Raw genomic sequence first — 27,116 nt, 5'->3', positions numbered from 1 at the left:
GTAAGCATGTATGCGAAGTGTAGTCAAGACCATCGCGACCATCGGGCTTGCGATGAGACCCTTGTGGTAGGGTCTTGTGGCCGCAAACCCCAGTGGGAGAAAGCTCTCCCACTGACATCACTTCTGATGTCAGTGGGGCCGCCCCCAGACGGTAGGCGTTCTCATGGGAACGCCGCCGTCTGGGCAGCCACCCCCCCGGCCCGCCCCCACCAAACAGGGCGTGCTGTCACTCAACATCGACAGCACGCCCCCTTTGGTGCGAGACCCGGAGCGACGGATTGCCCGTCGCTATCCTGGTCTCGCGCATACTCATGACGGAGCCGGCTCCGTCGTGCGCATGCGCTCTGGGCCACCATCGGCCCGGTTGCGAGCGCTCAGCGCTTGCGACCGGGTCTGAATCAGGCCCTCAGTGCGGTGAATATGTGCTGTTGATCCAGGGAGTATGCTGGGACCCAGTGGAACTCATGCATTATGCTCTGTAGTTGTGCCAGCATCCCGTACCCAACCCATCTGTCATATATCTTAGGAATAAAAAGTGTACCATTCATATTACACCTAATTGAAATATACAGCTATCAACATATAAGAAAAACTGATTTTCTCCGTAAACTTTTTAAGATAATTATTTACAGTCTACGTACTTTGTCTCATATAAAACAAAGACATTTTAGCATTTTCATAAATGACTGATGACATCCCCAGCATGCAATAGAAGTATTTTCAATGGAGAACAAATTATAAATCACTTTTCTTTGGTGTATTAAAATCTATTTCTACATCCAGTATGAACTAAAGCATGGGTCTTCAACATTTGGCCCTCCAGCTGCTGTGGAACTACAGATCCCAGGATGCCCTGCCACAGTTTTAGCATGCTGTTATATCAAAACGGTGGCAGGGCATGCTGGGATGAGTAGTTCCACAGCAGCTGGAGGGCCAAAGGTTGAAGACCCTAAAGTTTAAATCTACTTTGCAGATCGACTGAAGCTCATGCTCACATATTCAATTGTTTTTTTGTTTTTTTTGTAGGACATTGAAAAGTTTCCAGAAAAAGATAATACTGTTCTAGGTGAGGGAGGAATAACACTGAGTGGAGGCCAGCGGGCAAGAATCTCCCTAGCAAGGTAATGTTTTGGTTGCTTATTTTTTTTGGAGCTTACAGCAGCATATCTTATAAAATACAGCATTAGATTGCTGTATTCTTTACATAAATGTCACACTGCAAATCCATTTCAATAATGCTGCTTCCTATGGTGTTGATAATCCTCCTGTGAATGCAATTATAATAGCATCTGGCACTCATTTAAAAGGTCACCTTGATTTTTTGGTAGCTTCATAATACAGTAGGATATAATGATTGTGATAGGGACTAGACAGCTATAAACATATCCATTTGTTTTATGTAACTATCATTAGAGATGTGAGAAACAATTAGTTCATTCATTCAATTTTAAATACTTTAGCTACATGTACCTTCCTGAATGGCAAGAAATGTAAGAACATGTGTGTTAATAGAAAACAGCAGTGGCGGTTCCTAACTGTAACTCTGGGGGGGGTTTCTACTGTACTGCATCGGCTGCAGCCCCTAGAAGCCAGATGGGGCTGCCGTTACAGCAGGGGAGTGGTTTTTCATTGGAAGAGCGACCTCTGCTAATTGCAGTATGGATTGGCAGTCCCATAGGGAGAAAACACCTTTTCCTGGGATAGCCTGTCCGACTGTGATTAGTAGGGAGCGCTTCCAATGCCACTGCTAGACAGTCCCTGCTGGTGGTGGGTTTTACTGGAGGGGGGGGCAACAAAGTAAAAGATCACTAACTAAAGGTAAAATGTTGTAATTGACATAAAGACCTTCAGTAGACATTGGCCCTCATTCAGAAGCGATCGCTCTCTCTGAATGAGGGCGGCCGCTTTTTTTTAATTTAGTGCGGCCTCCTGGTCGCTAGCTAAGCTGTGGGTTACCACCCACAGCTTAGCGACCGACCAGGATGATAGTCGCGATGGTCAAGACCATCGCGACCATCAGGGCTTGCGACGAGATCCTAAGGTTGGGTCTCGGCAGCCACAAGCCCCAGGGAGCTTCCTGCTCTGATTGAGCAGGAAGCTCCCCACTGACATGACTGCTGATGTCAGTGCGGCCGCCCACAAAACGGCAAGCGTTCCGTCATGAACGCCTCCTTTTGTGTAGCCACCCCCCCGCCCCGCCTACAAAACGGGTAGAGCTGTCGATCAACATCGACAGCCGCCCCTTATGTGGTCAGCTCCGGAGCGAGAGAGGGGCCTAAACATCAACCCGGTTGCGAGCGCTCAGCACTTGCGACCGGGTCTGAATGTGGTCCATTGTTTTTAGCACCAGAGCTGAGAGAACCACATATGAATATTGCTGGTTTCCATGACCCTGGCAATCCTGTAGGGTGAACGTGGTTCCAGGCATTAGTATTGCTAGTAAACCAAAGGCTGGCATATTCCTGAGATAATTGATACCAAAGAAAGATAGTGTAGTTAGAGAACAACCGAAGCATAGACCTGTTTAACAAAGGAAATAGGTAGGAAATGAAGCACAAACATTGAACAAGAAGATCAAGAGATTAACTCCACTCAGTTACAGAGATAAAATAACTGTGAAGGTGAAGGGCATCGGAGGTCACATACTTTCAAAAGAAAGTGAAATAGAATTTGTTTGGATAATTTTTATTTATTTCCATGTCATACAATTGGTTGAGGATTAGCCAACGACCTAGAACCATAAGTGTATTTTTTTTCTTGTTTAGAGCGGTGTATAAGGATGCTGACCTCTACCTACTGGACTCTCCATTTAGTTACCTTGACTTGTTTACAGAAAAGGAAATATTTGAAAGGTATGTATGTGTCCAGGATCATTTGCTGACAGCACACTTTAAAAAAATGTAGCTGGGAAATTGTTTCGTGTTTTGTAAACTGCAGTAGGTTGTCTTTTAAATTATCCCAAACTTGTTTTGGACTACATTTCTATCACTGAACAAGCTATATGTGGGGGTGGTAGAAATGGTGGTAGAAGTATAATAGATACGTTGAACTTGTTGATCACTGACTGACTGCCATTTATTGTAGAAGATATAGAGGAGTTGTAGTATTGCAAAGACATTCCAGTACATAGCAGGTTCTGCTGCTGTCAAACTCCAACCTGAGAGTAACGTTAGAGAAACCATAATTCCAGTGCACTGATATGAATAATTATTGTCTGACTGGGGCATGAAAGGCTCACCGGGAAATGTAGTGGTATGGGCTGAAACTTAAAGGGCATAGTCACCATAAAAGGACATGGACAATTATGAGAGAGGACAGTGGACCTGATTCAGCAGTGTACGCAATTGCAATTACATATGCACATCGGTCGATTGTTCACAACTGCATATGCATATAAGCATGCGCTACGATCGCACTGCGATTTTGCACACACAGAGGAATCATCACAGAGAAATTGAGCATTTGGGTACACAGCCTGGTCGTAGAAACGCAGGAGTGTTTGTCCGTTGGAACGCCGTTAAATGAGCGTGCATAAATTAGCCACTGCAAATGCATATGCAGTACGAGTACTCACTGCATTTTCTGCAGCTGGTCAGACCTGGTGTAAATTGTGCGTGACTGGCCAATGTCCGTCGATGTTACCAATGTATACGCAGGAGTGCCAGGTATTAAAGATGTAAGAAATCAGCAGTGGGCGTCTCTATGCCAGATGAGCTATGACAGGCATTATCATACATTCGCAGCTGCGTTCTGTACGAATTTGCAGCTGTGTACACAATAGCAATCCCTACTGAATCAAGCCCATAGTCAGCCTGCAAAGAACAGGGCCCACTTTATACAGTAGGGGACAGGGGTGCATCTAGAAAGTGATTGGTAGAATAGTGAAGTTCCCATAGAAACAAACCAAGCACCCAGTTTATCCATGGTCCTGCCCCACCAAGTTACGGCCACTCTAGTAGAGTAACAAAGCATAATTTGAGTGCGTGATCTGGAACCTGATCCCTAGTGGAGGGCCCCACAGGCAGTGGGGCCCACCAGGGATTTGGCCTGTACACCTGTAGGCCAGTCCAGCTCTGTGAATAATCCATAGCAACTATTACATAGCATTGCATTTGTCCTTTTCCTGTTCTGCTGTGAAGATTCCTCTCCATAACTATTTACTGAAGTGTTTGAAAAGATTGCTTCCTAAGGCAGAGTTTTGCTTGATTTATGCTGGACAGCTTGGAGACGCAATGTTGGACATGGGTTCGCTTACATGCAGGGCCCTATGTGTGTGGTGTTTGTATGTTCTCTCTGTGTTTGAATGGGCTTAGAGTCAGACTAAAATCTTACTTTCTGGTAAATTGGCTGCAAGCAAACATGTACCCATAGGTTGTGTGTGTATGTGTTAAAGCGCTGTGCAACATTTTTGGCTCTATATACACAGGTAATAAAAAATTATAATATTATATTGGTAGGCAGTGCTCGAAGTGTGCCGGTATACAATGGTATGATATACCAGCACTTCAAGCACTGAGCCCTGCTGTGTTGCTCCCCGTCTGCCAGAAGATCGAGGGGGTGCTGGTGCCCGGTCGCTAGCTGATTACAGCTGGTGCACAGGCAGGCATCCATGGAAATGTCATTTTGAATCTGCCACTGCCCATGAGCCAATTGGAACTCACAGACTGACAGCCAAACAGTAGCGGCCGCAGGGGCGGCTCTTGATTGGCTGCCGGCTACAATTGGCTGCAGCTACAATTGACTAGTGGGCAGAGCCAGATTCTAAATGATGGCGGTGCTGTGACGCTGTCTCTCCATGGCTGCCTGCCAGACCTGGCACCAAATACCTGCTTCTGGCACATGAGGGGGAGGTCAGAGGCTGCTGCTGGTTGTCCATGAAGGGGAGGTGAGAGGCTGCTGGAGGGACACAGGGGGAGATAAGAGGCTGCAGGGGGGGATCTTTACTATGGGACATAATTTTATAGGGGTCATTACTGTGTGGTATAATTTGTAGAGGGCATTACTGTGTGGCATCACTTGTCAAGGGCATTACTGTGTGTCATCATTTGCAAAGGGCATTACTGTATGTCATAATGTGTAAGGGGCATTACTGTGTGTGGCATAATGTGTAAGGAGCATTAATGTGTGTCATAATGTATAAGGGGCACTACTATTGCATAGCATTATGTGTTGTAAGGGGCACTACTATTGTGTGGCATAATGTGTGTACGGGATACTATGGTCTGGTACACTACACTGATGAAAAGGGTGTGTGGCTTAAGGACACGCCTCTTTAAAGTGTCCATGCCCCCTTTCCCTTCAGCACACGCATAAGAATGACCTTAAATTTTCCAAACCCCCACATCAAAAATCCCACTTCAACCACTGTTGGTAGGTGAATGGGAGATATGAGAAGCATTATGGCTTAAACCTAAAATGTATTTGTTTTAGTAATATATTAATTTTAATTATTAATCCTTTTTAATCACTCTGTTGTTGTTTGAAAAGAAAATATTGATATACTAATATATATAATAACCAGTTTGATTTATAACACAAGTACAACATATAATTAAGCAGTGTTGGTCTGTTCTTACCAGGTGTTGGGTACAGTACATTATTATTTTTAGGTTTACACAACAAATCTACTCCTCCACCTGGCAACAAATGTCTTTGCACTGACCATTGTGTGTTTGAGTATCATGGACATTTTCTAGTGGGAAGCAAGCCAGATTTGTAATTTTATTGGATGTTATATAATTAAATGGTTCCTATACTGCAAAGCATCTACACTATTTAGTCTAATTTATACTGTAGGGGGGATGTACTAAACCTTGGACAGAGAAAAAGTGAAGAGAGATCAAGTTTCAACCAATCAGCTCCTAACTGACACTTTACAGGGTGTGTTTGACTTTGAACAATGACAGTTAGGAGCTGATTGGATGGAACTTGATCTTTCTCCAAGGCTTAGTACATCTACCCCTGTATCTCTTTGGAATTTTTTTATAATTAGATAAATAGGCTGAGCGGGCCAAGGATGGAGAGTGGATTTTTCCGGAGGTAGGAGAGAAGGTTGTAAATTAGAATAGAGGGGCTGAATCTGATTTGGGAGCAAAGCAAAAACAAAAAACAAAATAAGTAACTTTCACCTTGGTAAATGCTGCACTGCAGGTGGGGCAGATTTAAAATGTAAAGAGAGATTAGGGGGTCAATTCAATTAGCTGTGAGTCCTCTTGTGGTGGGAGTAAATGCAGCTATATGCCACACTTACAGTACCTCCGGAGGGCTGCGTACCAATATCCACGAGTCCGGGGCAAGATCAGACTGCGAGAGGGTCGACTTATGGTGACATTGGCATCTTTTTATGCCGGTACAACAGCGAATTGCCCCCCTTTCTGCTAAATGAATTGACCCCTTAGATTTGAGAAGGGTGTATTCAACTCACATCTAAATTGCAGTGTATAAAGCTATCCAGCATTTATGGGCTACAGTACAGCAGTATTTAACTTGCATGCAAAAATAAATAAATATATAAATAAAATAAATGTATTTGCACCCCGAGAATATTCAATTTGCAGTAAAAGGAATATTGGTGCATAGTAGATAACTTCCTTATGACTAATTTGTTTTTGAGTTTGCTGTTTACCCTCCACCAACCAACTTGAACTGAATGCATGTGTGTATTTTCTTTACAAGTTGTTTTAGAGATATTGCATATGGATTTTGAAGATAAACTCATTCATACACTATTGATACAATGCAAAACCTTCTCTTCCTAATATTGAAGTCTATTTATGGATAGACATTTTACAGTAGATTGTTAGCTTTGGTGCTTGGTGTTTGCACTTCCAGGTATTACATTGAATGCTTTCTCCTAAACCCAACCTTAACTATCTTCTGTTTAGCAAAATCCTCATCAGAATATCTGAATTATGACATTTGACAAGGAAATTAGCAATTTTCAGACATTGGCAACATTACAAATCCTTTTAACTAATCTATTTTTTTATCTATTTGATCTATCTTTTTATCTATCTCTTTTATATATGCACACGATTAGAAATGTATGTATACAGTATTTTAAAAAATGAAAGTCCTCCTGCTTTGTGCAAATTCTAAAAATAGCTTATTTGTTTTCACTACGATTAATAGCTGTTTCTTGTTTGGTTTAGCTGCATTTGTAAATTAATGGCCAACAAGACCAGAATTCTAGTTACCTCAAAGCTGGAGCAGCTTAAAAAAGCTGACAAAATACTATTACTGCATGAAGGAAGCTGCTATTTTTATGGAAGATTTGCAGAACTTCAAGAACAACGTCCCGACTTCAGCTCGCAGCTGATGGGGTTTGATTCTTTCGATCACTTCAGTGCAGAGAGAAGAAACTCAATATTAACAGAGACCTTGCGGCGGTTCTCCATAGAGAATGACCCAGTAACTGTCAGAAATGAAGTCCGAAATAAGTCATTCAAGCAAGCTGCAGATTTAATTGAAAGGAGGAAAAACTCCATTATTAATGCTCGGAAATCGAGTAGAAAATTTTCTGTGAAGCAGAAATCTCAGCCACAAATGGGTGGAATTGAAGAAGAATCTCCCACAGAACCAGGAGAAAGAAAACTGTCCTTAGTTCCAGATTCAGAACAAGGGGAAGCTATCCTCCCAAGGAGTAACATTCTCAACACAGGCCTAACTTTTCAAGGTCGAAGAAGACAATCTGTATTAAACCTAATGACGGGTACATCTGTTTCCCAAAGTCAGAGCGCTTTCAGAAGAGGAAGTGCAGCCATCAGAAAACTTTCTATTGCTCCACAATCCAAATTATCACCAGAGTTAGATATTTACGGCAGACGCTCTTCACAAGACAGTGTCATGGAGATAAGTGAAGAAATTAATGAAGAAGATTTGAAGGTAGGTGTCTTGCTAATTCTATATTTTGTGTTAACACAGTGTTTTAACAAATTGATTATTTTCAACCAAGATGTATATATTTTTTTGTATGGGCCCTAAATGATTAACCAATTAACAGGATTTGGGTTAGAACTGGAAACTTGACTATTTGATGACCATTATCTCAGATAGTGTGGTATATAGCTGACTGCATGGCTTGAATCTGAATGATCGGTCTTGTTTCCAAATATTTGATTGGTCCAAATTAGTCCAAAGTGTGTGGAGGCTGCATATTTTTACCTATGTGTGGGCAGCATAGGATTTAATGGAATAAAAATGTACATAATATTAACGGTGGACAATAGAGACTGTTCCTAGTGGTATGGTCACATTTTATACCAGTTTGGGTAAGAAGAAAACAAATAAAATACATAATTCAACAGAAAATTAATTAGTAAATCTTCAAAACATGATTTGTTGAGGCAGGGCACTTGGGCACCTAAGTGGTGGTGGCACAGCGTATGTCCTGGTATGTCCTTTGGGCATAGCAGGGTCTGGAGGTTGTGGGGCATATCTATGCTCCCAGGACTCAGAAAGAAGTATGGCAGTGCCACACATGCGCAGTAGCATATGCTGGAGGAGAGACCTCCAGAGAGAGTCGCGGTGGGACCTAATGCCTGACGGCTCTAGTTATTGAAGTGACGGAGACAGCGCAAAATGCTGATCTCCTGTCAACAGACACATTCTAAGCTATTCATGTTGCACTCTATATTTTCTGGAGACATCCCAGAATGGGAAGAGACAATTTAAATGTGTTGGTGTCAAGAAAGAAATGAGCCAATTTGCATAGCTTACATTCCATAGTTACCAACTAATATGTATGATTTTATGTTACGTGGATGCATTATTGAAAATAGATATTTTAGTCATTTTTGTGGCCCATACTCAAGTACCCCATACAACCAAGCACCTTGTCAACTATGAATTAAAACTCCATGATAACTTTATTAGGTACACTTTTCTCCTATGTCACATTATTCCAAATGCTATATCGGATTGTGTTCTATTTTCTATGGAGGCCATTGGAGTACACAAAACTCAATGTGGAACTAGCTTGAGATAACATCTGTTTTGTGATATGGCATTTGTTATCCTGCTGTAAGTGGCCTTTAGAAGATGGGTAGATTGTATCCATAAAGAGATGCACATGGTCATCAACAATCCTCAGATAGGTTGTATCATTTAATGAATGCTTATTTGGTATTAAAGGGCCTAATGTGTGCCAAGGTAACAGTCCCCACTAAAGCATCTCCACCAGCCTTAACCATTGCCACTGGGCAGGATGGATTCATGTTGTTTACACCAAACTCTGACCTTACCGTTTGCACGTCACCAGGGCCATTGAGAGCAGTGATGGGCCCCGGTCTTGGGGGCATGTTCAAATCAGGGAGGTGTGGCACACCCCCACCCAAAACATTTTTTTTTAAAAGTAATATGTTTTGCAGTGCCGCACTGGGAAGGGGGGTGGATTTGTATGTAGCCTAATGGTTGATCCAGCCCTGTTGCCTGGTCAGTCTAAAAATTGGGCTGCCAACACGTTGGGCTTGCATGAAGACTAAAGTACAGTAGAGCGTTCCTAGCCTACACAATCTTTCCATATACTCATTAAGTATTTGACTTGGACTAGTCACTGAGCAAAGGAAGCTATGTAGTGAAATCAGCATTTATTTAAACTCAATGCTCCAAATGTTCATTACAATACTAATTTAAGTACATATATCCTGTTCTTCATTGTGGTTTACCATAATGTTTATCTTTTCTGGGAATGTATTGTTTGCTCATTTCTTAAGCTTTATTGAGACTTTCTTATGAAAGCACTTTTAAAATTGGCATTTGAATTGCCTTATTTTGGATATAACTATGGGTGCAACAATATTAGCTTATTTCATCACATTTACACTCACTTAACTGTGCATTTGTTTAAAATGCTTGCTTTATTTACCAATACTGTAACTTGACTTATTAGGCTTTCAGATCATCCATGCTCCCTCTTTTAGGCTAGATTAGCATGGAAACAAGATTCAACTGAAAGGAAATACCAAGACATTTCATTTATTTTGATGAGATATTAATTACCTGTTAATTGTAGATTTACATTCTGGTGAAATTGAACTACTTTGTATTTGACCTTTGTGATTGGTACCAAGAAAGAGTTTTTGTATTTTCCTCACTACATTAGTTTTTATTATTTGAACTGCATATAAACAGTAGCTAATGTAGCTACGCTTGTCTTTCTTTGCAGGAGTGTTTCTTGGATGATACAGACAGTGCAACACCGACTACAACATGGAACACTTATTTCAGATATGTTACTGCTCACAAGAGTTTAATCTTTATCCTTATACTTGTCCTAGTCATTTTCTTAGCAGAGGTATGTACAGTAAATATCTAACATATAAGTTGTAAACATGCACTGGTTTGGTTTATTATTATTATACAGTCTCGAGGTTATATACTATCACAGTAAAATATGGAAAATCCCATAACAACCATTCAGACATTTTTTCATTTCCTAAAGCTGGCCAAACATGCTGTGATAATGCCGGTGGTGAAAACAGCTTAACCAAATATGGCTGTTGGGTATACAATCGGGAAGCCGGCTGCCGGATTCCCGACAGCCGGCTTCCCGACTGCTTTATCCCGGCGTGGGATAAATGACCGGCGTCTATATCTAGATGTCTGTAACTTCCCCGACGCCGGGAAACCGGCGCCTGGCATCCCAATCTAAGGGATGCTGGGCGCTGCGAGCGGACAGCCACTCGGGGGAGAGAAGGGTTAGGTTTAGGGCACCCGGGGGGGACTTAGGGTTAGGCAACCCCCTGCCGGGAGGGTTAGGGTCAGGCTAGGGGGAGGGAGGGTTAGGCACCCCCGGGGGGGACTTAGGGTTAGGCACTCCCGGGGGGTACTTAGGGTTAGGCACCCCCCTGGGGACTTAGCTTTAGGCAGCAAGGAAGGGGGGGTTAGGGTTAGGAACTTAGAGTGGGGATTAGGGTTAGGCACAGGGGGGAGGTTAGGGTTAGGCACCCCTAAGGAGGATTAGGGTTAGGGGGGTTAGGTTAGATTAGTTGATACTTACCTTACCACGATCGGGATTTCCAGAGCTGTTGGCCTTCCGCTGCCAGGCTCTGCTGTTTTGTCGGGCTGTCGCTGCCAGGGTTCGAACTGCCGGCCATGCGGCAGCCGGATATCATACCGATTCCGGCTGTTGGTGGCCCCGGAACAAGCAATACCCAAAATTGAAAAATCAGTTTTGGGTATATCCAGAGATCTGGTCAGCAGATAACCACTGTTGGCTTATGTGTGGTCATCTGATAGACACATTAAATAGCACCCATCTGATCTGACCAACTTTGAATGGGTGCTGTTGCTTGAAATTCAAGCCAACACTTGATTTAGGTCTAATTGTTGAGTGGTTGCTACAAGTTATTGCACATTTGTACTTTTCCATATTTTTAGTAAAAGTCTCCCTTTCTTCCATTAGGAAAATAATGGAAATGTAAGTTTGAATGACTACAGTGATCACATTAAATTATGTTACCTTAGTTATTGCATTTTTAGTAGGGTTTTAGATTTTATAGATACCATTGTAAGTCTATGATCTAGGATTCTTATATGTAATTCACATAATACTAGTGACTGTGCTTGGGGAAGTGACCGCCGAATGGCTAGGGCCGGGGACGCTAGCCATGGAGGGGGGCACCTGGGGCAGCCACTTACAAATTTTAACCCCTAATGTTCTGCCCAATACCATGGAAGGCTTTCTGCAAATTGACCAAGCCTTGCCTTTTGGTCTGAGCTCCTGGCTGTGGGCTCTGTGGCAGAACCTCCATGATGTTGTGGCCCGAAACAGCAGTGTACATGACATCATGACGCTGTGACTCAGCTGAGTAGAAGTTTTACTTAGATATGGTATTGCTAGTGCTTATCACATCTTTTCCTCCAATAGGATTTAACTGGATTGGACGATACAAATTTCTTTCAAACAATTGTTCTGCACACAAAAACACAAACGGGATCTGATTGTACATGATTATATAGACTTATTATCATATTCAGTGTCAGATTTTACCTAGGGGCTGCCAGGCTGCATGCACCCCAGTAAAATCCTCCACTTCAGTGAACCAGTGCAGCAGTCCATGACTGCACTGGCTACACTGTGACTGAAGGTGGCTTTCCTTTGGAAGTCTCAACTGCCAGTCATGCACAGGACAGGCAGCCACATGGGGATGTGTCTCCTCCACCTGGGACCGCCAGTCTGGGCTGCGATTAGCAGAGAGCGGCTTCCATAGGAAGCCGCTGCCCTGCCTATCGGGCGGCCCTACAGGGCTTCTCGGGGCTGCAAACAATGCAGTCTCCAGAAGCCGGTGTTATGCTCACCACCGCTCATGCGCTGGTCCTGGCACCTGCTAGATTCATTGCGCAGGCGCCAGGACCCGGCCGGCCATGGCCAGAGTAGCAGCACTGCAGCAGCAACAGCCACCCTAATTATACCATATTCAGTTTTGTAGGGGTGGGCAATAAGCGGTCTCCAACTGTTGCAGAACTACACATCCCAGCATTCCCTGCCACAGTTTTGCTATTTGGCCTTGCTAAAACTGTTGCAAGGCATGCTGGGATGTATAGTTCAACAACAGTTGGAGGGCCGCTTATTGTCCACCCCTGATTTATGGTAACCGAAAAATAAATACACATTCTATACATCTGAATGTTAATGAATGTATTTTCCTGGTTTGTAGGTGGCGGCATCGTTAGCCGGTCTGTTACTTATTAGTCAGTAAGTATATTCCGTTACTAAAGACATCTTTAAACATCCCTTTATATTGAGTTCTGGAGATTGTGGTGATGATTAGAGGGACTATATGATCACTAATTTTCTTTCACTTTATTTTCTCAGTACATGAAAATAAAAATGTACTAAAGTCTCTCTAGTGTAAAATAAAATGTATAAACTTTTGCAAATGTATCAAACCTTATAGCAGTAGTGGGCAGTGTGATAGAGTGGGTCTCTCCCACATTCTAAGGAAAGGGATAACCTCCCTGTAGCCAGGGAGGAACCACACCCTTAATTAAGACCAGCTAAGGTATAAAAACCTGATAAATTTAGTTAGTCAGTGGTAATGTGAGAGAGAGATTGCACCTTTAGCAGCTCTCTCTATGCTGGACAATCTGAACCATGACTGTGCTGGGAATACTCTGCTTGTTTGAACTGCTGTCTCATGTAAGCTGTATTATTGTTCCTGAACTGTGTTTGCCTTATGTAAGAAGCCATTGCACTGGCTCTGCCTTTTCAAGGCTGGAATAAAAAGATTACCTGTTTGCAACACCTCCAGTCTCCCATTGGTCGTGTGAACTTACCCGCTACAGGCAGCTACTTACATTCCTCACTATCAATTCTGCGCTATGACTAACACACTCACACATGTCATGTATATCCTATACACATATCACATACATCAAACCTCATCCATATTTTGTTAATTTTGTCCCATGAATAATTTGCTCATGCTGTCTGCCCTTCTGAGGGCTTCTAAATATGTCTCCTATTGTGTCTCTTTCCACACTTGCACAATTCTTCCTCCTTGACTCTTGTTTCTGTCATTTGCCCATCTGACCTTGTATTTTGTATGCTCCCTCATTATCTCTCCATTCCCATTACCTTGTGACCATGAAAGCACCAGATCAGCCTGATTAGTAAGTAGACAAAGAAGACTTTCTTCCACCGGAGTACTACACACTGATATCATTACATAGACCTCCCAAGCTATCATACCTACTAATCTAACTACTGTGCCAGCCGTGATGGTACTTCCAAAGTAACAAGGTGTTGGAAAGAACTAAACAGCCCCAGACTTCTGTAGCATGTGGAAGTCACTCCTTGCCCTGTTAGTAATTGGAGTCACTACCACCATCATCACCAGGTGGCACTTGCACCAGTAATGATACATTGATGCACATGAAACATCTGGAAACAGGTGTATTTATACTTCCATCTAACTCTGCATAGATCAGTCTGCATAGACACACAGTCTCTGAACTTTGCCTACGTGAGAATGCCCAATTACAGACTAGTTCTGCCCCTTCAGTTGCAAGTGGAGATGAGACGGAAATGTACAGTATAAGACTCAGCATTGCTCATACATGCATATGCTTGACTCTAGAGCAGTGATTCCCAACCTCGGTCCTCAAGGCACCCTAATAGTCCTGGTTTTAGTGACATCCATGATTGTGCACAGATGGTTAAATCAAAATAACTGAGGTACTAATTAAGTCACCTGTGCTCAAGTATGGCTATCCCCAAGGACCTGGACTGTTGGTGTTCCTTGAGGACCGTGGTTGGGAACCCCTGCTCTAGAACATGCACAGATATGCTCCATAAACAATCGTATGCTTTGCTATGTATCTGTCCCTATATTTTCATCTACATTTTTTTTGTATTACTAAATGTGTGTATCCTAATTAATTTATCTTTTTCTCTTATTTAGAAATAATAGGACAGCTAATGGGAACGAGTCCTCCAAGTCAGCAGTAATTGTGACCTCAACTAGTTCTTACTATGTATTTTATATTTATGTTGGCGTGGCTGACTCTCTGCTGGCAATGGGGATCTTCCGTGGCTTGCCTCTTGTGCATGGTCTTATATCTGTTTCCAAGGCGTTACACCAGAAAATGCTACACGCAGTTCTTCATGCTCCGATGTCCACTTTTAATACTATGAGAGCTGGTATGTTTATAGGCTGCCGGCGTAGGGGGATAAGAATCCTATATGCAGAACACTGCTTATGATGACTCTTTTTGGTTCTTTCTTTTTCTTTTCCTCTCTTGGGAAACAATATGTTCTATGGCCTATGGAAACTGTGCTTTATCCTTTATATGTTATTGGAAAGCCTTGTAATCATTCAGGTATTTATTACTTCCTATATTCTGCATTATTCATTATTTGAATGGTTTTTCCCCTCCCACATGCATGGAGCAGTAACTTGCGTGCTAGATACATGAATTGCTGCAGTCTGTGAATGAGCAAATATTCTGATTATAGGGCAGTAATATATTTGTTAATATATAATACATATAAAGTAAACCAAACCCTTCACATTAGTGAACTAGGGGCCTGATTCATTACGGATCTCTATTGCGATTGTGGCTGCGATAACGCACGCAGGTCTGCTGCGAAAATATGCTAATGAATGCAATCGCAAAGCCATTGCCCAGCCAGCATAGAGACGCCCCCAAAACTACCGCTATCTCACATCTGTAATACTTTGCAGTCCTGCATATATCGGGAACATTGAATAACATCGGACCCTCGCGCACAATTACAACAGGTCTGACCTCACTCAGAAATTGCTAAACTTGTTGCATGCAGTGAGTACACAAGCTGTGTATGCCGTCCCAGTGGCTCATTTATGCACTCCCAAGCCAAGGTGCTCAAATGGACAGGCACGCCTGCGTTTCTCCTACCACTCCCCCGTCGCCACCTCCAAATGTTGATGTTCTATTTCTTAGTCTGCGATGGCTTTTATTCTGCGTATGTGATCACATTGTAATCGCAACGCTACCTCGCGCATGCACACTATGGTGCATACGCACGTGCTGTACGCACTATCGGTCGATCTGCGTACACCGTTGCAGTTGTGATCTGTGATGAATTAGTCCCTGGGTTCTCCAAGAAATTTTCAGTCTCCTAGTTAACAGAAATCTATTGGGTGTTTTTTTTGTAGTGTATGTGATGCAAGGAGAGGAAAGACTCAATCACTTTACCTTGTTACTATGATAAAAGTAGAAAGCTCATTAAGTTTGATCATGCAATTTACCTCAATATTTTATAAAAAATTATATTTTTTTGATTAAATTGTTGTTTAGACCTTCTCTGACAATGATGACCTCCTGTAAACATGTGCTTCCATGTTTCATAAGAATTGCTATACAAAAACTAAGCAGTGTCTTTAACAAGGCTGTCTTTGGTAAATTACAGGGCGGATCCTTAACAGATTTTCAAAGGACACAGCTATATTAGATGATCTACTTCCTCTGACAATATTTGACTTCATACAGGTGGGTGAAATACTGTAAGATAAGTTTGAGCTTTCTAGTTTAGCTTTTCCACTGACTCCTATTCCCAGCAACTACTGATCTCAGGGCCATATAAAGGGCCTGATTCATTACCGATCGCAACTGCGATTCCGCATGCAGTTGGCCGATTGTTGCGGTCTGTGTATGCATTGCAATGCATGTGCGCAGACCCATTGCAGAGTGATTGACAGGAAGTGACCATTTGGGGCTGGTAATGGGGGGGAGGTCGGCGAAATGCGGTGTCAGTGCGTATGACTATGAATGCCATTACAGGGGCATGCGTAAATTAGCCACTGCAATGCCATACGCAGCTTGGGGTTTCACTGCGTGCGATGAAGTTAGCAATTCTTGAGTAAGGTCAGACCTTGTGCAAGTGTATACTGCGATGGTACTTGATGTTACCGATGCTTTTACAGACTTGCTAAGTATTATGGATGTGTGTAAGGTACAGTGGGCGTCCTTATGTTTGGCTGTGACGGCATTGCAATCATTAGCATATTTTTGCATTGAGACTGCGTGCAATTACGGAGCTGCGATCGCAATAGCGATCCGTACTGAATAAGGACTAAAGTGCCATATGGGCCTGGGGCTACAAATGATGAAATACCTATTGTGAGAAGCAGAGAAGGTGTGTCCAGTATTGTGAGGGTGTGGCCAGTACTTTTTGGGTGTGTACACTGCTATTAACCCCAATGTCTCCCTAAATATGTAAAAGAAAAACTGCATAATTTTGTAAGGTGAATAGAAATGGTTTTAAAACTTATGGTGTACCGTGAGATGAGCTGGCCGGAATTTCGCCTTGCTATGGCCCAGGGAGCAGAGCAGTAACTAGACTTTTTGGTGCCCTGTGACAGAGAAAGCATTGGCGCCCCCCCATTTTTTAAATAGGGACATAAGATAGTGCAAAAGGGCCGTGGCCTCATGGGGAAGGGCCAGGGAAGAGTTAGGGGAGGCCAGGAGATGCTGGGGATAAAAGAGGAGGAAGATACAAGTGAGAATGATAATAAACAGGAAAATTGACAGGCCCCAACAGTGCCCCCTGCCCTGGTCGCACCACCCTAGTTACGGCCCTGCCTGGGAGACATAATTAATGTCTCAGCCAATTTGATTAAACCATCTGTGCCATAGGATGGAAATGCTTAAAATTGTGACTGTTATAGGGGCTTCAGCACTGGAGTTGGGAACTACTGATCAGTGACACCCGGTGTGGGGAGGGATGCCTTGAGAGTGGCGGAGCCGCGCGCTTCGCCGATAGGGGGCGTGACCTCGCCTGAGGAGGCGTGGCCTCGGGAAAGGGGGCGTGGCTTCGCGTCCCGAGACCGCCGGTACTTCATTATCATTGGGGGGTGCCGGAGGTGCAGGCAGTGCAGGCTCAATCTCTGTGACAGGAGCAGAGTGCTTCACGTGATGTTACAGTGCAGCACCCACCACCTGTCACTGAGGGGGAGCCTGCACCTTGGTGTCACCCCTCGGAGGGTGACCACCGGGTGCGGCCCGCACCCCCCGCACCCCCCTTGTGACGCCACTGCTACTGATATAATGCAACAGGGCAGAAGACAGAATATTAATGGTTACAACCTGGGTTGTGGATTTTAGTTGTTTGTAAGAATAAAGAATTTCCTACAACTATGTATCTTAAAGAGTTCATATACAGTACCTCCAAGATATTCTGTGTTGTACACATGAGGAGTCCAGCATAGCTATTATAGAGCAGATATACTAGCTACTATTAATACATACATAATGCAATTATTGGCCCGATCCATAGTTTATCGACGTATCTGGGAAATTATTGCATAGTGTATGTACTGTATGTCTCTGACCGATAAATGATGGGCATGAAAAATCTTCCAACATGCCCAACTGATCTGATCATTGATCTTAGTGTCTCTTGTATACATGTGTTCTTTTTCCATATAGCAGAGGTTCCCAAACTCCGCCATCACAGTCCAGGCTTTAAGGATATCCATGCTTGAGCAAAGGTGATTCAATTAGTACCTCAGTCAATTTGATTTAACCATCTGGGCTCAAGCATAGATAACCTTAAAACCTGGACTGTAATGGCAGAGTTTGGGAACCTCTGCCATATAGTATGGACCAGGGCCTGACTGGCACTAAAAATAGACCCTCGCATTTAAAACACACAGGCCCACCTCGGCTTCAGCATCTGACCCCAGGCATAGAGTCCCACCCCCCTTACTATTCCTGACTCCTCCTACCTAGTCTATGCTCTTACAAATATAATTAACAACATTAATAATTAAAAACATACAAGTATATACAGGGGCGGATTGGGAATTTAAAGTGGCCCTGGAAAAAAACGGAGAAAGTGGCCCCATGCGTGCTCCCGGAAAGTGGGTGTGGCCTTGTGGTAGGGGTGTGGCCTAATGTGAAATGTTATGCCCGCAAGCCACTCCCCCCCATTTTCATCATGCTGGGGGCATGCCCACCGCTCCAAAAGCCCCCAATCCTTCTTTCTAGTGAATAAGCACAGCAAACATGTTAATGACAATGAGCATTTTCTTACCTATATGATTTCTCTGCAACGAGGGAAACTCTGAAGAAATTGATCCTCCCTGGACAGGCAGTGTCTTGAGACGGTATTCACTATTCATGCAGGAGATTACATGGTCTGGAAGCCGCCTGTTTGTGTAGTAATAAAACCAATGTCATTATCGTTCAACATCCATACAATCAGATGTTTTGGGGCAGGACAAATATGGGTTTCCCATATCAAACAATTTTATATTAATAAAATATATTTGCTAATTTGGTTCCCTTTGCATCAGTAATATGGTTTTGTTACAATTGTTGTCTTACTGAAGATTATTGTCCCCCAGTCTTCTAATAGTACCAGTGATCTTATCATCCTCACCCCCCCCCACACACACAGGGGTCAGTGCCAGCCCCCATCACCCCACACACATACACAAGGGTCAGTGCCAGCCCCCCTCACCCCATACACACACACACACACACACACACACACACACACACACACACACACACACACACACACACACACACACAGGGGTCAGTGCCATCCCCACACCCCCCCCCCCCCCACACACACACACACACACACACACACACACAGGGGTCAGTGCCATCCCCCTCACCCCACACACACACACACAGGGGTCAGTGCCATCCCCCCTGACCCCACAAACACATACACAAGGGTCAGTGCCAGCCCCCCTCACCCCACACACATACACAGGGGTCAGTGTCAGCCCCCCTCACCCCACACACACCCACATACACAGTGGTTATTGCAAGCCCCCCTCCTCACCCCACACACACAGGGGTTAATGCCAGCCCCCCTTACCCCAAACACACACACAGGGGTTAGTGCCAGCCCCCCTCACCTACACACATAGAGGTTACTGCCAGCCCCCCTCTCCCACACACACACGGGTTACTGCCAGCCCCCCTCTCCCACACACACAGGGGTTAGTGCCAGCCCCCCTCACCCACACACACAGGGGTTAGTGCCAGCCCCCCTCATCCACACACACAGGGGTCAGTGCCAGCTCCAGTACCAAGCCGCCACTAAACAGGAATCTCCCCATCAGATAATAGCTTCTCTCTTCACCCGGCCAGCTCCCCCATCACTCCTCCTCCATGTCTCACTCCACAGGCTCCACACGTGCATGGGGGAGGGATCCGCCCGCATGTCTCGCTCCCCTCTGCTCCAAACGTGCAGGAGGTAGAGGGGAAGGGATCTGCCGCTGCCGCTGCTGCCACAGGAGACTTCGGCTGCAGACCCGCGCATCTGAGCAGTGAGCACTCTTCCTACGAAGTGCTGACGTGCGGCCCGGCGCAGTGTCTGACTGGGATTCGGGGGGCGGGGCCAAGGCTCAGAAGCCTCTTCTCGTGCTAGAGGTGGGCAGGCCACGGGCCATGGGCAGCTTACTGATCTCTATGCCGAGCTGCCTGTCATGCTTAAAAAAAAAAAAAAATCACAGCCGGGTGACGCGATTCGGGGGGCGGGGCCAAGGTTGAGAAGCGGCCCCACAGACCAATCGGCCCACCGGGATTTTCCCCGATAAAGGAAGGGCCAATCCGCCCCTGAGTATATATCATTATCTGCATTAAAATATACACAACAGAGCTCATCCTCCAGAGGATTCAAATATGTGCCACAGTCAGACATTTGGCATTTGGTTGGTTCTATTAGGTAAAGCTGGCACTTCGTTGGTGGAGGTCACACACAAAGAAAAGGGAAGGCATTTTCCCAATTGACCAGGCCCTAGCTTAGCAGCTGTAGAGGATTAGATGGAATTCACTGTAGGAATATTTTAGGATAGGGGTGCTGAACCCAGAGGAGGACACATCTGTGCACACCAAAGCAGAGCCTTAACTACATTTTGGTCCCCTGTGTATATAGAGAGCATTGGTGTTCCCCCACACATTGTAAAGTAGAGAGAGCACACATCTAAAAAAAAAAGGGGAGTGGTCTTGCTGGGAAGAGGCATGACCACACAATAGTACCACCAATTCAACCTTAGTCACATTACACCACACATTATGCCAAGCAGTAGTAGTGCCCTATAACACATTATGCTGCACACAATAATACCCCTTACTCATTATGCTGCACACAGTAATGCCCCTTACTCATTATGCCACACACAGTAGTAATGCCGCTTACACATTATGCCACACACAGTAGTAATGACCCTAACACATGCCACACACAGTATTAATGCCCCTTACACACCCCTTACACATTATGCCACACACAGTAGTAATGCCCCTTACACATTATGCCACACACAGTAGTAATACCCCTTACACATTATGCCACACACAGTAGTAATGCCCCTTACACATTATGCTACACACAGTAGTAATGCCCCTTACACATTATGCTACACACAGTAGTAATGCCCCTTAACACATTATGCCACACACAGTAGTAATGCCCTTTATAACATAATGCCACAATCAGTAATGTCTACACATGCCAGACTCATTCTTACCAAGATGGGAGGCTGCTTCCTATCCAGGTGTCCTTGACTGTAGCTGCCCTGCTTCCTTGTACTTCTCATTGTCTGGAGTTTTATATGCCCATGACCCTTCTCTTAAGGCTGCCGATAGATCCTTCTCTTACGGCTGCCGATAGATCCTTCTCTTACTGGCAAGTAGTGGTCCCTGCACTTTAGGGTACTGCTTACCGCGCATTCGCCTATTCCTGTCTACTAGAGTGCTGATCTGGCCTCTAGCATCCAAGCCCAGGTCCATGCACGGTGTGCGGCATCCAGGGGGCAATAGCTCCAGCGGTGATGGTGCTTTTCTGACACTAGAGCTCACCTCTCCCACTGTTGATTACAGATTGAAGCCCTACTCGTCATGTACAATAAGCACTGTAGCCATTATGCTGCATTTTATACTTTATTGTTCTCTTTCATGGCAGTGGACATTTTGGGAGGTATTTTTGTGTTTTTTACTTTTCATCCCTTATTGGAGATATGCTTGACAGGTATTTCAGCAGCCGGTATGGCGTTTGTCTATTTATAGAATTTATAACAGTGGGACTATGAGAAAACAGAAATATACAGTCCCACATATGCATGCATGGCCCTGTACAGTACTTATAATAAAACACTTATTTATATGGCAGCCATTGCAAGTTGGCACAGACCACGGAGCAGCCCACCAAACCAAGGGGGTTAGAAATGCTGCACTATGCTGCATGCACTATGCTGCATGCACTATGTCCGGGCAGCGTTTGCAGATGGTGCCTGTCAGGTCACACAGGGGCGCCGAGAGGGGGGAGGGAGCGGGTACATATTGCCCGGGCTTCCTGAGGGGCCCATCGGGGGCCCGGGTCTGACGCCGCCCCCCCTCCCTCACAGCAGCCCAGCACACAGCGTGTGCTGAGCTGCAGTGGGAGACTGCTCGTGGCTGCTAAGCATCAGCCACAGCAGTCTCCTATGCCTGTGTGGGGGAGCGATCAGAAGGAGGTGTGGCCATGCCTCCCGTGATTAGGCCACGCCCCCTGTTACCCGGGCCTGCCGTGGCTCTTGCCGGGCCTGGTCACACTCACAGGAGGTATGCATCCGCTGAAAGCCTGAGATGCCCGTCCGCCCTCGCCACACTTTTCATACCCTGCCCAGTCGCGTTATGATGTCTTTATGCGGCTGCATCATGATGTCACTACATTGCCACATGGAAGAGTATAAATCCCCTTCACTAGCCGAGTCTGGAAGTGACGTGAGTGAGGGCAGAAGTGGAGGTTTCTGCCCACTTTCCACGAAAATAAAAAAGTTGGCCCCTTGCGGACTCGGTGGCTTGCTTCGCTCGCCACAAGTATATATTCTCCTTCTATGACCACTTGGATGGTAGGGAATGACATTGGACACTGGCAGATGATGTCATCGTACAGAAACGGAAGGGGATCTATCTCTTCCTATTGCCACACGGGAGGCAGAAATGTCGGGCAGCCCTGCATGCCAGCTCACAGGAGCTGTCAGAATTGAAGATGGTGTCTGGCCATCCGCCCCCGCCGTGCCCGCCCACATCCTGACTGCACTACATGGCTGCTTCATGACGTCACTACGCCATGACATAGCCGCACATGAAACTTCAGCCGCTGAGTATAGTGCCGCCGGGAGGCGGTGCTGCCGGGTGGACCTGCAGATGGCCAGACCGGCCCATCGCCCCTTCTGGCATGTGCCAGATGTCGAGTCCGGCTCTGGTATGGACACTGACCAAGAACACACATACCACAGATGTATAGTTGTGACACCATTAGATGCCCCGGTCTACAGTATTGTACTCAATTTACAAATAATGTCTGTTCATGTAACATTCTTTTTCTCTTTCCAGTTGGTCCTCATTGTGATTGGGTCAATAACAGTGGTTTCCATATTAGAACCTTACATCTTCTTGGCTACAGTGCCTGTGATCATTGCCTTTATTTTACTAAGGTCCTACTTTCTGCACACCTCCCAGCAACTAAAACAGTTAGAATCTGAAGGTAAGGACAACAGAAACACATTATCTGATTTGCAAATATAACTTTCCCACTGTCATATTATCTAATGCTCTTCCAGCACTCATTTGTTCTTCATATAGCTAATATACATATTGATTTAGTGTGATTGCATGGAATGCAGGGAGGAGGATGTTTTAATGCTGATGTCAACAGATGAAGGTTGACAGAACAATTGTTTGTAGAAGTCCACACCCATAATTGATTTGTGTCCACAGACTTTACGTCTCAGGTGTGAAATGTCCCAGCTTTGACTGGGCAGGTGGCTAAGAGGTCAGAATACTTTCCCTATAGAACTATATTAATAAAAGAAACATTATTTTAAATAAATCGATTAATTGTAAAATATTTTTTTTTATATTATTTAAGAAACATGAATCTCAAAATCATGGTTATGGCTATGGGGTCAATTTAGTTGTGGCTACGATCTAGTGCGTGCATATGCCTCACATAAGGTAGCCCCGAAATTGCTATTTTAAAATGTACCCCTATGGGGCCTAAACAACAGTACATGATTTGGGGGTGGAATTGCAGACCCTCCAACATGACCCCTCCACCCAGTACAAAAAGCTCTGCTCGGGATTTCTCTCTTAGTTGTTGATTGTAGCCACCTGTGGTGATACACCTGCCTCATCTATTAACGAGCTCAACACAGGTGTCTGCAATCATTAATTAGGTGGGAAGTTCAGGAGCAGAGGATTTTGTAGCGGATGGAAGGGGACATGTTGGAGGGTAGGGAATTGGGGGGAATTTTGTGTGCAGTTAATGGCGTTACAATACTGTTGCAACGAGAGAGGTCAAATAATTGTTAATTTTTGACACAATTACTTTGTATGATATAAAATAGAAGACCATATTCTCTAGATCAGTGTTTCCCAAACTCATTCCTCAGGGAACACAAATAGTGCATGGTTTCCATTTTCCTAGTTGGTGTACAGTTATACAGTACTAGCTGTAGTACACTGCGTTGCCTGGGTTTAAATCTTCAAATCCATCCAGTGGAAGGCCCAAAAGAGTAATGATTACACCTGTGCACCTGCTGTGTGACCTGCAAAAAATGAACTATGTGGGGTCCTGAGGACCGAGTTTGAGAACCACTGGATAACACAATCTGCATGGATATCCTTAAAACCTGGACTGTTAGGATGCTTTGAGGACAGAGTTTGGAAACCACTGTGCTCTACAATTATCTGTCAGATATTTGACCAATCTGGCTAGTTGGAATGTAAATCTGGTAATGTATGGGAGCAAATGACAATCGACCATTTGCTCACAAACACTGGGAAACAGACACAAATGGTAATTCAGATAAATCGCAATTCTGCGATTTCTATACGCAGCCCTGTAATTCAGATTACCTCAGCATAGCAATCCAGCCAGCTACCCAGTTACTTCACTCCACACCTAACTAGTGGCTCAGTCACTCCTGTTTATATTGGAGTTCACTACATCTGTCTCCAGTCAGATCCCTAGCCACACACATCCCCAGCGATATCTGTACTACTGTGTAAGCCTCTACTGTTCTGAGCATGTCCAGATGGCAATCTAAGTACCGGTGAGCATGCTCAGCTCTAAAGGAACAAAAGGGAGCTGTAATTGGCATGAAGACTCTAGAGGTCTTGCACAATAGTAGTTCCGGTCATCATAACATTATAACCGGCCCAAAAACAGCGGTTAGGAGAAAAATGTTGATATGGATCCGTCGCTATTGAATTCAGCACAAGTATTAGCCGGTCAAATTCAGAGTTTGTCTCAGAAGCTACAGGATTTAACCTTCCGGGTGCAGGATGTTCGGTCAGCCTCAGTAGCTAAAGGTGAGTTAAGAGAGCCTAAACTTAATCTCCCGGATCGATCCTCTGGAGACCAGAAGATGTTTACATTTTCGGGAGAGCTGCAATCTTTATTTCAATCTCAGGCCTTTGTCTTCAGGATTGAAGTCCCAGAGAGTAGGAATAATTATTTCTCTCCTGGAATGGCGACCCACAGACTTGGGCTTTTGGCTTACAAAATCAGGCTTTACAGTCTGTTGATGCCTTCTTTAATGCTCTCTGAGTTCTGTACGATGACCCTGACAGGAAAACTTTAGTAGACGCTCATCTACACTTACTCAAACAGGGGCGGCACTCCGCTGAGGAATATTGTACTGAGTTCAGAAGGTGGGCCAAACGATTGTGGCTGGAATGATTCGGTTATATGGAGTCAATTTCACCTAGGTCTCACCAAACAGATTAAGGACTATTGGGTCCAATATCCCACACCAGATTCCTTAGACAGTCTTATGCAGTTGGCCATAAGAATTGACAGGCAAATTGGAGAATAAAGATTGGAGAAAGAACTGCTAACTTGGGCCCCCTGTTTGCCCATTGCCGAACCCATCTTGGAGCCAGAAGAGCCCATGCATATTGGGGCGTTCTGCCTGTCAGCCGAGAAAAAACTTAGGAGACGAACCCTCAATCTGTGCCTTTATTGCAGTGGAAAGGGACATCTGGTGAACTTTTGCCCTCAGAAAGTGGGAAAAGACAAGGCCTAGGTGAGTACAGAGAAATTCACTTAGGTCTGTCAACTATTTCTCCCCAAAATTCATTTGATTCCAGTTTTGATTAGTTTCAATGGTATGGAGACTGGGAGACTGTGACTGTCCTTTTTGGACAGAGGAGCATCAGGAAATTTTATGAACCTCGCCTTTTGCAAATCCTTAGGCCTTCCTAAGTAGAGATTTAGCTTGTCCAGTTTCTATTTGTGGCCTTGATGGAAGCCCTCTCTTGAATGGGCAAGTGAACGTTCAGACACCTCCCCTTCGAGGCTCCATAGGTGCTTTACATTTGGATGATCTTTCCTTCTATTTACTTGTGTCCTATGGCTCCAATTGTTTTGGGCCTACCATGGCTCAGGGATCACAAGACTGTACTGGACTGGACTACAGGCGAGATCCTTCGTTTAGGTACAGGATGTAGTGCCAAATGTTTGTCCCTTCCTCTTTGAGTCCTGCAATCCATTTCAGCAGAAATACCAGCTCTGTACCATGTATTCCTGGATGTTTTCTGTAAGAAGAAAGCAGACACTTTTCCCCCGCATCAGCCTTACGACTGTGCAATCAATATGTTTTCTGGTTCCAATTTTTCAAAAGGAAGTTTATACTCTTTCCATTTCCGAGACCAAAGCTATGGAGAGAATCTACATTCAGGAGAATCTTGCCAAAGGATTCATTCACCAGTAGGAGCGGGATTCTTTTTTGGCCAGAAGAAAGATTGCTCGCTTTACCCCTGCATCAATAATAAAGGCTTTAACAAGGTCACGATCAAAAACTGATATCCGCTGCCTTTAATATCTGTCCTGTTTGACCAGTTAAGAGAGGCAACTATTTTTTCTAAAATCAACTTGCGGAGAGCCTATAATTTGGTGGGAATAAAAGAGGATGATGAATGGAAGATGGCATTTAATATGCTTTCAAGGCACTACAAATATCTTGTCATGCCCTTTGGGCTGTCCAATACTTCTGCTGTCTTTCAAGATTTAATTTACAAAGTTTTCTGGGATTTTCTTGGAAGATTTGTTGTCGTGTACCTGGATGACATCTTGATTTGTTCACAATCACTGGATATGCATCACCATCATGTAAAGCAGGTACACCAGAATCTTTGAGAACATCAGCTCTATGCTAAATTGGAGAAGTGTGGATTCGAGGTGGACAAGATCTCTTTTTTGGGATATAGCATCTCCCTTAAAGGCTTTTCTATGGACCCCACCAAGGTTCAAGCCATTCTGGATTGGGTCCATCCATCTACCCTAAAGGTGATACAGTGCTTTTTAGGGTATGCAAATTATTATTGAAGGTTCATTCGATCCTTCTCCACCATAGTCACTGCCTATAGTTGAATTAACCAAGAAAGGAGCACATGCTTCTCATTGGTTGCCTTCAGATATCCAAGGCTTTGAGATCCTAAAACAGGCCTTTGTTTCAGTACCAGTTCTGTCACCCCAATCCAGACCTTCCATTTCTGGTTGAAGTGGATGCCTCAGAGGTAGGAGTTGGGGCCATACTGTCCCAGAGAGATCCTCAGAACACTGAACTTCACCCATGAGCCTTCTTCTCTCGCAAGTTCTCATCTGCGGAGATCAATTA

The 27,116-nt window shown here is 44.5% G+C and overlaps 1 protein-coding gene across 1 annotated transcript in view; it reads left to right on the top strand.

Moving 5' to 3' along the window:
- The window catches only part of CFTR (CF transmembrane conductance regulator), a 163,516-nt gene that overhangs the window by 91,898 nt on the left and 44,502 nt on the right, over positions 1-27,116 (top strand). The window contains exons 12-19 of the mRNA XM_088457430.1: positions 1,027-1,121; positions 2,766-2,852; positions 7,152-7,884; positions 10,166-10,294; positions 12,660-12,697; positions 14,406-14,644; positions 15,896-15,975; positions 22,828-22,978. Coding sequence (XP_088313556.1) covers positions 1,027-1,121; positions 2,766-2,852; positions 7,152-7,884; positions 10,166-10,294; positions 12,660-12,697; positions 14,406-14,644; positions 15,896-15,975; positions 22,828-22,978 — 1,552 coding nt within the window. The remainder of the gene's footprint in view (positions 1-1,026; positions 1,122-2,765; positions 2,853-7,151; positions 7,885-10,165; positions 10,295-12,659; positions 12,698-14,405; positions 14,645-15,895; positions 15,976-22,827; positions 22,979-27,116) is intronic.

The sequence above is a fragment of the Taudactylus pleione genome, unplaced genomic scaffold (assembly GCF_031769625.1).
Source record: "Taudactylus pleione unplaced genomic scaffold, aTauple2 ptg000041l, whole genome shotgun sequence".
NCBI classification, from domain to species: domain Eukaryota; kingdom Metazoa; phylum Chordata; class Amphibia; order Anura; family Myobatrachidae; genus Taudactylus; species Taudactylus pleione.
The sequence above is the reverse complement of the archived record's forward strand: the minus strand, read 5'-3'. Positions and strand labels throughout refer to the sequence as shown.